At 43.9% G+C, this 13,296-nt stretch overlaps 1 protein-coding gene across 1 annotated transcript in view; it reads left to right on the forward strand.

Moving 5' to 3' along the window:
* LOC137299449 (ceramide synthase 2-like) overlaps nt 1-13,296 on the forward strand; it is a 54,214-nt gene that overhangs the window by 15,764 nt on the left and 25,154 nt on the right. The window contains exon 2 of the mRNA XM_067968184.1: nt 7,012-7,185. Within this exon, the coding sequence (XP_067824285.1) occupies nt 7,013-7,185 (173 nt within the window). The 5' untranslated portion in view covers nt 7,012. The remainder of the gene's footprint in view (nt 1-7,011; nt 7,186-13,296) is intronic.

A 13,296-nucleotide genomic window follows, 5' to 3' on the forward strand; every position in this document is an offset into this window, starting at 1 on the left:
ATCATCCAAATGGTTACTCTTCATGTATCAGAGGGAGCTCAGCACCCATCAAAATTTAACCCAGAGAGTGTCATCACCTTGGGGTGGGGGGGGAGAAAGAGAGTCAGAAATGGGTTGCTGAGGTATCGTTTGGTGCTGATCTCCACTTGGCAGAAGGACCTGGGTCATGTTTGAGTTTTGATGTGTTGGACACAGTTAGCAATGTCTCTGTCGTTTTAATCTAAGATTAATTAGCTCCTGCATCATGTTCAACTGAGCCAAGCTACTTGTCATGTGAATCAGGAGTGGCACCATGACAACTGAAATGTTATGATATCAGCTTGTTTTGTCAACCCTGCCAGTTAGACTTTCCTTGCTGGGGGTGGAAACAGGGCTTGGCCCCAGCTCAGGAGATTGGAGATTTGTCCTGCACTACACCCAGGACTGGTGTTTGTCAACAAAAATATTTAAATATTTAATATTAAAAGAAAAATTCTGACAACAGTTAAACAGATATCTGATCTGCTCCCTCTGACAATGACCTTGCCTCCAATATTCCAGCGTCTCCATTAGCACAGATTAATGTCCTGATCATATCTTGGAGTCTTGGGAAGTAAACATAAGTAATGGGTATTACAAATTAATGCCCTTTCAGGCAGCTCAGTTGGATCATCTATTATAGAGCTGCTGTTTGGATGAAGGTTCCCTTAGCTCCGACCCAAAGTGGAGAGCCGTAGAAAGCCAGGATCGGTGCCCGAGGAGCTGCACCTCAGTGAGGACGAGAGGGGAGAGAATTGGGACAAAAATATTAATAGTTTTGCTTTTGTCATAAGCTGCTTTCCTGTAAAACTGGGCTCTTCTATCTGCCTGTTATGGGAAGTTACACAAGGGAGCTGCATGAAGAAGCTAACCCATCTCACTCGGGCTTTGGTGGGAACTTCTTGTAAGCAGGAATTTTCTGGTGACATGAGGTGTTAGAAGATAAAATGGCTGCAGCAGGGATCATTCTAAAATATTGTAACTTCTCCTGCAACCTGGGCTAAAAATTGGTGAATTGCAAAGAACTCTTTGCCTGAAATTTGCTGACTTTAATCCAGTTCACGTGCCCTCAGTGCTGAGTTTGGGGTTCCTTTTACCTTTCTGTTGTGGGTGGGCTGCAGTAGAAGCTGGGTGTTGGCAAGTGCTATAGGCTTAGAATGCACACAGTCCTGAGCCAATTTCATTTGTATTTTTTCTTAATTGGATTCTGCTCCTTTTTTTTATTTGAAGATCCAACCATTGGTAGCCCAAAACCATTGGTTCTCCGATGGGCAAGGAAGCCATTTAAAGGCCAACATTCATCTCTTGACTAACCAATAACACAATAAATCCTTCCCAAAAAAGGAACAACTTTGTGTTTGTAAATCTAGCCCTGCCTTCGCTCCCACCCTGCAGACCCCACCCCAATCCTTATTCCTTTCCAAAGACACTGCTGCTTTTGCTGCAAAAAATAAATCCCAATGGCTTAGTATTTACCACCTAGTGTGGAACTGAGCTAAATAAGAGAGGTTTATGTTCCATCCCTGGTCTGGGTATTTGTGCCCCTTGGTTAGCAAGGCTGGATAAATCACTCCTGATGGCTATCCAGGGACTGCTACTGTGTGCGCGCACGTGAACATCGGATGAAGGTAATCTGTGATGCCTCCCTCGGAGGAATAGTCTCCTAACTCACTCACTGGGTTAGTGCAGGAAGAATTCACTTGACTGAGGTTCAGCAGGGCAGGTAGTGCTGTTGGAACTCTACAGCAAGAATCAACATATCGCGAAGGGACAGGAGATGACAATATTGGGAGATTAGAAATCCCACCTACAACAACTTGCATTTCTATAATGCCTTTAACGTAGTGAAACATCCCAAAGTGCTTCACAGGAGCGATTTATCAAACAAAATTTGACACTGAGCCACATAAGGAGATATTAGGACAAGTGACTAAAAGCTTGGTCAAAGAGGCAGGTTTTAAGTGTCTTCAAGGAGGAGAGAGAGGTAGTGGGGCGGAGAGGTTTAGGGAGAGAATTCTAGAGCTGAGGGCCTAGGCAGCTGAAGACATGGCTGCCAATGGTGGAGTGATGAAAATCAGGGCTGTGCAAGAGGCCAGAATTGGAGGAGCTCAGAGATCTGAGGGTTGTAGGGCTGGATTACAGTGGGTTAATTAGTTGAATGAGACTGATCCACATTGCCAGGGTACAGGACACTTTCAACTCCTCCCCAAAAACTTTAAACCTAAAGTCTGATCCTGACTGGCTTGCGTAGTCAGAGGCGATGTATTATGGGTTAGTAACCTTCTTTTGGGATTGGTTCCTATGTCCGATGCTGTAAATCCTTCAGTTTCAGGCCTGCTATATACAGAATTGTGCACCAAATCATTGTTTTTCCTCGTTTTGTACAGCAACAGGTTTTGAAACGAATCTCCTTTCAATCTTGTGCTTGTATCCTGTCTTTTTCCTTGAGACTGCCGTTGTGGGATTTTAATTTTCCTTCCAATGAACTTGCTTCATCTTTCTAATTTCTACCACCCCAAGCTGTTTCAGCTCAGTGTTTGGACTCTGCTTCAGCTCAGACTCCACCTCTGTGGTGCCAGGATCATACATTTTGCTGTCTTTGAGGTTGAATTTCCTCTCTGCTGTTCTTCACTAGTTAACACGTTGCATGAAATTCCTGTGTGCATTTTTTTTTGTGCAGTCACTACCTGTTTGTTTGAAAAACACACACACACACACACACACACACACACACAAGAATTTAATGCAAATGAGTTAACCAGGTCACTGAAAGTGGAACATGAAGGAGGTTCAGCCAATTTGTGTTTCACCTACAACTGCCAAAATGAAAAGGATTAGTTTACAGGTGCAAAAATCAGCCCCCCAACCCCTCCTTTGCACAATGCTAACTCCCCGATACTGTTACTGCCCAATGTGGGGAAATCCCACTGTGGGTGCATGGGCTTCCATTAGTGTCAGTGTGCCAAGTGACACCTGCTTTCCTTGCGCGCGCACGTCCTGCTGTTTCCTCGGGACCCTTGCTTCCTGCTCCAAATTAAGGTTGCCAACTCTGGTTGGACGTATTCCTGGAGGTTTCATCACATGACCGCCTGCCTCCAATGCTCTGCCCAGTCAAACAGCCTTTTTTCCCCATCTCCAATATTTTTATAACTAATAAACGGAAGTGTTCATTGAAAATGACAAACGCACCATTTTTTAATGTCCCTATGATTTTTCTCCTGGGTTACTCACAGCAATGCCCAGGAGATTAATCTTTAATTGCTGGAGACTCTAGGACAATTCTGGGGGGGGTTGGCGACCCTACTCGAAGTGTAGTCTCGGGCAGACGAAGGCTGACCTCTCGCCAGACCTGGGGGTGAGGTGGAGAATGTTCAAGTCGAGGTATTAGTGCCAGTGCCCCGGAAGGATCTTTCAGCTTCTGGTTATCGCCAGGACTCGATGGCCGAGAAATTTGTTTTCTGTCCAAAATCGGGCCTAAGTCGATCGAGCCCTGAACCAAATACTGACGAATATTGCATCAGGCGGGCCTTGGGCGTCATAAAGGCAGCCAAGTTGTTGACCAATTTTATTTGGCTATCGCTCTTTGCATTATTAAATCTGATCACTGGATGTGGAATGATTTAACTTCCTCCCTCCCTCGTGTTGGTACAGTCTGTGTCTGTGGTTGAGCTTTGACAGGACAGGCCCCTTTGAATATTGGTCCTGAATCAGGTACTGTTACCATTTTGCTGGGGGTTTGATTGCAGAAAGTGCTATCAAAGTTCAGATTTGGTTTCCTCTCCGGCTGCATATCATGAGACTCCAGCATCCATGGCCAGGGATTTTATCAGTGCTTCTCTTATCTCTCTGTTTTATTGCAGTATGTTTATGGAATAATACTGATGCACTCTTAAAGCTTTGATACTATTCTTTGTGCTGGTTTAAGTAGAGCCGTTGTCCAAACACATCCCTTTTGGATTGGGCTAAGGAATAGTGAGTGATTAATCACATCACTGGGAGTATATTAGAGACTGCTGAACAATGGAAAATTGTAGGCAAATTAGAGAGGCATGTTTTAACGTAGAGTTACAATTATAGGAGATTTTAATTGTCTAAAGATGAACAGGGATAGGGAAAATGTTTGTGGTGAGAAGGGGAAGTGTTTTTCCCCTTGTGTTCAGGACTTTTTTTTTTCTCAGTCAACATGTTGCTACTCCCAACAAGGAAGGAGGTGCAACGTCACCTGTTTCTAGGTAATGAAGTGGAGCAAGTAGGTAATAGGGGAACATCTGGGAAAAGTGACCCTAATATAATTGGGTTCAGTGTAAAAATGGAAAAGGATGAAGAAATGTTGAAGACAAGGGGACCTGGCCGGGGTGGGGGATGTGGGGAAGAGAATCAAATATATGCAAGATAGAGAGACCTTGCCCAGATTAAATGGAAGGAAAAATTGGTGGATGGAGCAGCAATGGAAAATATTTAAATGAGATTGATAGGCTACAAATCAAGACCCTTCAGAGCCACTGAATTACTTTTTGAAGTGAAGTCACTGTTATGTATTCAAACATGGCAGCCATTTTGTGCACAGCGAGGTGCTGTAAACAGCAATGAATAAAGGACCAGATAATCTCTCTTAAATATTGGTTGAGGAATGTTGGCCAGGACACTAGAAGAACTCCCTGCTCTTCTTTGAATAATTCCATGGGATCTTTTACATCGAACTGAACAGGCAAATGGGGCCTCATTTTAACATCTCATTTAAATGACTCTTCCTTCGACAATGCTGTACTCCCTTAGTACTGCACTGAAGTGTCAGCCTGGATTATATTCAGGTTCATTGTGCTTAAACCCACAACCTTCTGCCTCCAAAGGAGAAAGTATCACCAACTGAGCTAAGCAAACAGTTCCATCTTCAAAAATGTCTAAATCCACCACTACAAAAATTGCTATTTTGCATAATTTAGTTTTTCCCCTATAACACAACTGATGGAATATTGAGAATAGCTGCAGCTTAAGACATGAGGAGCTCATGTCCCATTGCACTTCCATTGCAACTGCTTTTTTGTAGCTCCTTTGTGAGGTTATGATGTTTCAGTTTTGATAGGAGAAACAAATGGAATTGCAGAATGCAATCCCAAAAAAAATCAAATCCTGAAATCCAGTTTTAAAAAAAAGGAATTTGACTTAATCCCCTTAAAGCAGTGGCCTTAGTCATTGGCCTTTTTATGGGGCTATTTTTCAAATGTCAACTTTTTTTGGTGCAGTGCAGCTTGAAGCTTTTTGTCAGCTTTTGCAAGTTTTGTAGGTTGGCATCTGAGACACACCAACCTGCCTGCACGTGTGCAAGTTTTGATGGGCACCACTGGATAGTGACCTGAAACCCTGGCCGACTTTTTTTTCCCCCTCCACTTCCCTGGGTGTTGAGGCCAATTGCAGCACCCTATCCCTGCCCTGACTGAGATTACCAAACTTGGTACAGGTCAGGCAATGGTTGAGGCAGAGACCATTGCTTCTTTTAAGTGAATATTGGACAACTATTTGAAACCGAGGAAGATAGGCTATAGGGAAACATCGGGGCAGTGGATTAGTTTTGGATTGCTCTAATGAAGAACTGGCACAGACATGATGGGCCGAATGGCCCCTTTCTGTGCTGCAAGCTTCTAATGGTTCTATCTTGGATGGAATCTGAGACCTTTGTGCCTCTACCAAACAGAGCAGTGCATTTTCCTACTGAGCCATTGTACCTCCTAAGTGCTGCTTAAAAGACCCTTAGAGGGGTGTTCACCTCCTGTGTAGCCAGTGTTGGATCAGTGGAGCAGTGAAATATTGAGAGCACAAGGTTAAGTTAGAAATGTCACTTCCTCCTCACAGCTGCAATGAGTCTCCAAAAAATGTTTTATTTGAGACGCAATGAAATTAAATGTGGACAGAAACTGGTTCAGCAAGAAACCTGTGGAAAGTGGCAGTAATTAATTACTGTAAAGAAAAGCACTGGCGTGGGTGGGAATGAAGAACTTAATATTGTATATCCTTGTAGGAGACTTGAGTAATTGGATAAATAAACAACTTTAATTGACCTTGATTTGGTGAGAAGGGGGCGGGCACAGGATCATACCTTATCACGCGATCCTGTCCAACAACTCCTTAATTTTTCTTCCCTGGTTTTCCACTCTTCGGTCCTCTCCTGAGGGCACTCTGCCCTTGCTGGGTTATAGTTTCACGGTGCCAGTGCCTCTTCGGCCCTTGGACAAGGTTTCATTCTTCATACTTGAGCCTTGATGAGAGCATCGGAGAGATACTCGATTGGGATATATCTGAGCCGAACCTGATCCCGTTGTCTTCTGGCACCATTTTGCCGCCTGAATATTGCTTGGCAGAAATTCCAGTTGACGAACAGAGACCCCAGAGCCTGAGTGCCCCCCTTTTGATTGTGACCCCCAGATGATATTGGGTTTGAGATGGAAGCACTCTCGTTCTGAGATGTTCATTGCAGAAAGGGTTTAACTGTTCGATGCATGGTCACCTGACTCGGTGTGATTTTCACACTACAAATGAGAATTTCCCATGGCCATATTTGTTCTTGAGATCCAAGTGACTGCGCTGGAAGCCAAACCATTGGCGAGAAAGTGGCGACTTTAAATCCTCAGCACATCTGTCACCTCTTGTATCGATGTGTTGATATGGAAGGAATTAGGTTAAAATCTGGATTTTTTTTTAAAGGAATTCTACTTCTGTAAAAACCCTTCAAAACTAACACCCAATGTCCTCGCCTAGAAACAAAACTAGGAATTCTGCTAGTGTATCCTCGTGTTCAGGACCCTTTCGTGATCCTCTTGATGTATTTCTATATGTGGTTTTTGACTGTGCTCTAGCTTTAACACAACACTTACTAATGCTTTGTTTGTAAACCTAAGATGAGGCAGAATTCAGGAAAGTGTGGACGAGCGAACTGAAAGCTGTTCGGCATTGACTCCTTGTTGACCCCCATCCCCCCTTTGTTTTTCTTGCCTCTAGGATGGCTTCTGCCCTGGACAAGTGGCTGTGGCACCATGAATACTGGCTCCCACCGGGCATCACATGGAAAGATATGGAAGATTCTGAACATGCTCGATATCCCCGACCTCGTGACCTTGTCATTGCCATCCCATACGCATTTGTGTTTATCGCTGTCCGCTGCTTGTTTGAAAGGTAGTATGCGGCCAGCTCACAAACGTTCTATGTTCTGTGCTCATTTATTCCTATATTGTATTTTTAGTCTGCATGGCTGTAATTAGAAAAAGCCACTTTAATAATTCATGGTTTAGGTGAAACTACATCATGGTTTGAAGATTATTTTGTTTTATTGTTTAAAAATATGATCAGGCTCAATAAAATATATAACATAGGTTAACCTCTACAATAAAACATCAAGGACACAAATTTTATGTGACTGTTTTTGTCACTAATATCACAACATGTGATTTCAATCCATGTTTTAATACCTTGATGAGCACAGTCTCTCTGTGACGCCTTTAATCCTGCAGCTGCCCGTTGGTATTGTAATTTTTTTTTTAATTGAGAGACCTGGGTGATGGGGCCCAGGCCCCAAGCTGCAGGGCACCTGCAAGATTGAATTAGAGCAGAAAAGAAAGTAGTGATTAAATGTTAAGCTTGAGTTTTAAAAGCCCATAGATTGTAGGAAGTGGGAATGACCGATGGTGAGAAATTCCACATTTGAGATGCTGGAAAAGAATGGATTAAATCAGTTTGTACTGAGAGACCCTTGCCAGTACCATGGTTCCTGACTCATCCTGTACAGCCTGCTGGGCTCACTAAGGCTGCTGGCCATTGCAAATCCAAACAGGCTTCCTTTCAGGGTGCAGCTGGCTACACGAGATCAGTGAGACAGAAGCAGCAGTGCTACCCTGGGTCTCCCGTAATACAAGAGCACAGTTAAAGCAGGAGACAGTAGTGAGAATTTCAATAGTGAGAATGCAGAGAGGTGGAAGCTTGTGTAGGACCGAGTATTTGGAGATTGGGAGGAACAAGAAAGTAAAATTTAATGGAAGAGGAACATTAACCATGCTATATTAGTTAAATGTATGAATCATGGTATATCGGGACCGAGGGAGGGAGGGACCGAGGGACCTCAGATGGTTGTGGGTTCAAGTCCCACTCCAGAGCCTTGAGCACAATCTAGGCTGATACTTCAGTACGGAGGTGCCGTCTTTCGGATGTGATGCCAAACTGAGGCCCCGTCTGCCCCCTCAGGTGGACGTAAAAGATCCCATGACACTATTCAGAGATGATAGGGGAGATCTCCCTGTCCTACCCAATATTTATCCCTCGACTAACATCACTTTTTATATTAAAAAAAAAGTGATCTGGTTATTATCACATTGCTGTTAGTGGGACCTTGCACAAATTGGCTGCTGTGTTTCCTACATTACAGCAGTGACTACACTTCAAAAAAATGACTTAATTGGCTGTAAAGCACTTTGGGATGTCCTGAGGTCAAGATAGGTGCAATATAAATGCAAGTCTTTCTTTCTATTGTCTGTCAGGTGTTTGGTTTAATAGGGGGTACTTCTGTCCTCCAGCCAGTGGCACTGTGACTGCAGTGACTACGACACACTCTGTTCCTTCCCGAACAACACTTTTAAAATTTCATATCTATATTTGATTTATCTTAATGAGCAAAACTGAAAGTTATACGGGCGCAAGCAAATAATTAAAATGTAATCATGTTTTTGAGGATTAATTGGAGCTACTGTGGGAACTGGCAAATGGATTGAATCCCAATTTTTTTTTTATTATTCATTCAGGGGATGTGGGCGTCGCTGGCCAGGCCAGCATTTATTGCCCATCCCTAATTGTCCTTGAGAAGGTGGTGGTGAGCTGCCTTCTTGAGCCGCTGCAGTCCGTGTGGTGAAGGTTCTCCCACAGTACTGTTAGGTAGGGAATTCCAGGATTTTGACCCAGCGACAATGAAGAACAGTGATATATTTGCAAGTAGGGATGGTGTGTGACTTGGAGGGGAACATGCAGGTGGTGTTCTCATGTGCCTGCTGCCCTTGTCCTTCTAGGTGGTAGGGGTTGCGGGTTTGGGAGGTGCTGTCGAAGAAGCCTTGGCGAGTTGCTACAGTGCATCCTGTAGATAGTACACACTGCAGCCATGGTGTGCCATTGGTGAAGGGAGTGAATGTTCAGGGTGGTGGATGGGGTGCCAATCAAGCGGGCTGCTTTGTCCTGGATGGTGTTGAGCTTCGAGTGTTGTTGGAGCTGCACTTATCCAGGCAAGTGGAGAGTATTCCATCACACTCCTGACTTGTGCCTTGTAGATGGTGGAAAGGCTTTGGGGAGTCAGGAGGTGAGTCACTCACTGCAGAATACCCAGCCTCTGACCTGCTCTTGTAGCCGCAGTGTTTATATGGCTGGTCTAGTTAAGTTTCTGGTCAGTGGTAACCCCAGGATGTTGGTGGTGGGGGATTCGGTGATAGTAAAGCTGTTGAATGTCAACCGGAGGTGGTTAGACTCTCTCTTGTTGGAGATGGTCATTGCCTGGCACTTAAATGGCAAGTAACATTCGCGCCAGACATCAGCGCAAGCCTGGATGTTGTCCAGGTCTTGCTGCATGCGGGCTCGGACTGCTTCATTATCTGAGGGGCTGTGAATGGGATTGAACACTGTGCAATCATCAGTGAACATCCCCATTTCTGACCTTATGATGGAGGATAGGTCATTGACGAAGCAGCTGAAGATAGTTGGGCCTAGGACACTTCCCTGAGGAACTCCTGCAAAATATGAATGAATTAAGTAACCGAGTCCAGTCAATACTGAGTTTTTATTGTAATGTGAGTGATCAATCTTGGGGGTGAAGCTTTGGGAATCCCACACTGATGGCAAAGGTGGGAAATCCGACCATAGTCGAAAACCCAGTCGGGACTGTCAGTCAGGGGTGGTTCTGGGGTGCCATTCAGATCAGGGATGTGACTGTGTTCCTGTGGGGGTTGGGGAAGGAGGGAAACTGGGAGACTGAGTGATGCCTGTGGGACTGTGCAGAAGTTCAACACGCAGCTGAATTAAAGACATAGTGAGGGGCAGCACAGACATTACAGAATCAGTTAAGAGCACAAATTGAATAGGAAAAAATAGTTTTCAGTCCTTCAATGTACTTGGGAAGTGAAGGATGAACATCCTAATCTAACGATCCAATCACAATCATCAATTGTTTTAAAAACTGACTACTGAGTCTGTTGAATTATTTTTGATTAAGGCTGACCACAATTGTGCATAAGGCATAAAATCAGCTTTTGTTTCCATTGAATCAAGAGTCTGCAGAAACAAGAAAGAACTAGCTTTTTTTTTAACCCTTTTAACTGCTGATTGCTCCAGGCAAACATATTTATTGATTTCTAAGCCTGGACACTAAAACGTGGGGGTAATTTTAATCTAACTCGCCGAGCGTGAAACGCCTGTTTTACACTCCGCCCAATATTACTCTCCGTTGACTCCAATAGAAAGTAAAATCACGTGGCGTGTAAAACCGGTATTGCATTCAGTCTCCCGATGGGCGGGTTGGGTTAAAATTGACCCCATGATGTGGTCGTATTACAGATATGAATGGCTCAAAAAGTGGAGGTGGCTATCAACCATTGCTGGGCCCAGAGCCTGGAGTTAGTTGATTTGAGTAAAGTGGAGCTGGAAGGGTTAAAATTGTGAAGCTTTGTTTTTTACATTCACTACAAAAATGACATTGTTGCTCTCTGTTCCGAAATATATTTTATAAACCACAAATAAACTGAACTTGATCTCACCTCATTTGACTAAAAGTCTCTTGTTACCTGGAAACAGTGAGAATTTTCTGGAACTGTTGGCACAATCTTTTAATTGTTCTTTGGCATTTAATCTATTCACAGTGGACAATGGTTTAGAACATAAATATTACCTTTGTGGTGCTAATTCCAAACTACCTGATCACTTCTAGTTTAGTAGACGCATGTTTATACAAGACAAAAATAACATCAATACCTGTGGAGAGATGGGAGAGGAAGGGGATGAGGAGGGTAAAGGGGGAGATGAGAGAGAGAGAGAGAGAGAGAGAGAGAGAAAGAGAATTGTGTTTTTGTTCAGTCCCAGGTCAGTAGGGAATTTAATGGATACAGAGCCTGTTACGTTCCATACCTTGATACCACAGATACTGTGCGATACTGCTCAATAAATAATAGTCATGATGTGGAGATGCCGGTGATGGACTGGGGTTGACAATTGTAAACAATTTTACAACACCAAGTTATAGTCCAGCAATTTTATTTTAAATTCACAAGCTTTCGGAGGCTTCCTCCTTCGTCAGGTAAATGTTCAGGAGCTCCTTGAAGCCTACGCATTTATACATCACAGAACAATACATGGTGTTTACAGACTGCCCCTGCAACTGCCCGTTGCCAAGGCAATCACCGTGTTCAGACAGAGAGGTGTCACCTGCAGAACCCCCGAATACACATTCAACAAAAAAACAAACAGGAAAAAAAAAAGAGAGGCAGAAACATCCGGAAGGCAGAGAAAGCCAGCAAATGACCCATTATATTAAAAACAGATAACATTTGTTCGCTGGTGGGGTAACGTGTAGCGTGACATGAACCCAAGATCCCGGTTGAGGCCATCCTCATGGGTGCGGAACTTGGCTATCAATCGTCGAGCAGAAATTGATAGCCAAGTTCCGCACCCATGAGGACGGCCTCAACCGGGATCTTGGGTTCATGTCACGCTACACGTTACCCCACCAGCGAACAAATGTTATCTGTTTTTAATATAATGGGTCATTTGCTGGCTTTCTCTGCCTTCCGGATGTTTCTGCCTCTCTCTGTTTTTTTTTCCTGTTTGTTTTTTTGTTGAATGTGTATTCGGGGGTTCTGCAGGTGACACCTCTCTGTCTGAACACGGTGATTGCCTTGGCAACGGGCAGTTGCAGGGGCAGTCTGTAAACACCATGTATTGTTCTGTGATGTATAAATGCGTAGGCTTCAAGGAGCTCCTGAACATTTACCTGACGAAGGAGGAAGCCTCCGAAAGCTTGTGAATTTAAAATAAAATTGCTGGACTATAACTTGGTGTTGTAAAATTGTTTACAATAAATAATATTGTTGGGTGGGAAAACGTGCCAAGTTCAGAATTTTGTTTTCTTCATCTCCCTGTTACCACCCAGGGTTGGAATTCCACCGTCCTGGGTATAAAATTAACGTGTAGTTCTATTAAACTTAATCTAATGAAATACTGGAGGAAAAGGAGAAATATAACAAAACAATCATTTGCATTTATACAGCACCTTTTAACAAAGGAAAATGTTCCGAGGTGCTTCTCAGCAGTGTAATCAGACATAGTTGACACCAAGCCAAAGGAAGAGATATTAGGACAGGTTACCAAAAGCTTGGTCAAAGAGGTCGGTTTTAAGGAGTGCCTTAGAGGAGAGAGAGTTGCAGAAGGCTGTAAGAAGGGAATTCTAGAGCTTTGGGCATAGATGGTTGAAGGCATGGCTGCCCATGGTGGGGTAAAGGCAGGGGGAGATGTGTAGGAGGCCAGAGTTGGAAGAATGCAGAGTTCTCAGGATTGTAGGGCTGAAATTTGGACAAACTCAAGTTTATGGAGGGTAAAGGATGGGAGGTCGGCCAGGGGAGCATTGGAATAATCAAGCCTGGAAGAGAGAAATTAGGGTTTCAGCAGCAGATGGGCTGAGGCAGGAGCAGAGACTGGCGATGTTAGAGATGGAAGTAGGCGACCTTTGTAGTGGAAATGATATGGAGCCAAAGCTTAGCTCGGGGTCAGATAGAATACAAAGGTTGGGAACAGTCTGGCTCAACCTGAGATCGTGGCCGGTGAGAGGGATGGAATCGGTAGCAAGGGAATGGAGTTTGTGGTCGAGGCCGAAGACAATGGCTTCAGTCTTCCCGATGTTTAATTGGAGGAAATTGCAGCTCATGCAGGGCTGGATATCGGACAAGCAGGCTGACGAGGCAGAGGCAGTGCAGGAGTCGAGCATAGAAGTGCTCAAAGGTTAATGAGGGGAAACTATATTCATTGGTCAGTGAGTCGATGCATAGAAAGCATAAATTTAAGAGCATCACCAAGAGAACAATGAGGGAGGTTATGAGAACTTATGCAGTGGACATGGTAATCTCTCCACTTCCACCACTGTTTCTCGTAATCAATAATAGCTTTAAAAGGAAGATTGATAAATATTTATTAAAGAATAAAATTAAAGAGAGACTGGGAAAAGGCACAGGGATAGGACTAAGTGGATAGCACTTTCAGCGAGCTAGCACA

Source organism: Heptranchias perlo, chromosome 29 (genome assembly GCF_035084215.1).
Source record: "Heptranchias perlo isolate sHepPer1 chromosome 29, sHepPer1.hap1, whole genome shotgun sequence".
Classification (NCBI taxonomy): Eukaryota; Metazoa; Chordata; class Chondrichthyes; order Hexanchiformes; family Hexanchidae; genus Heptranchias; species Heptranchias perlo.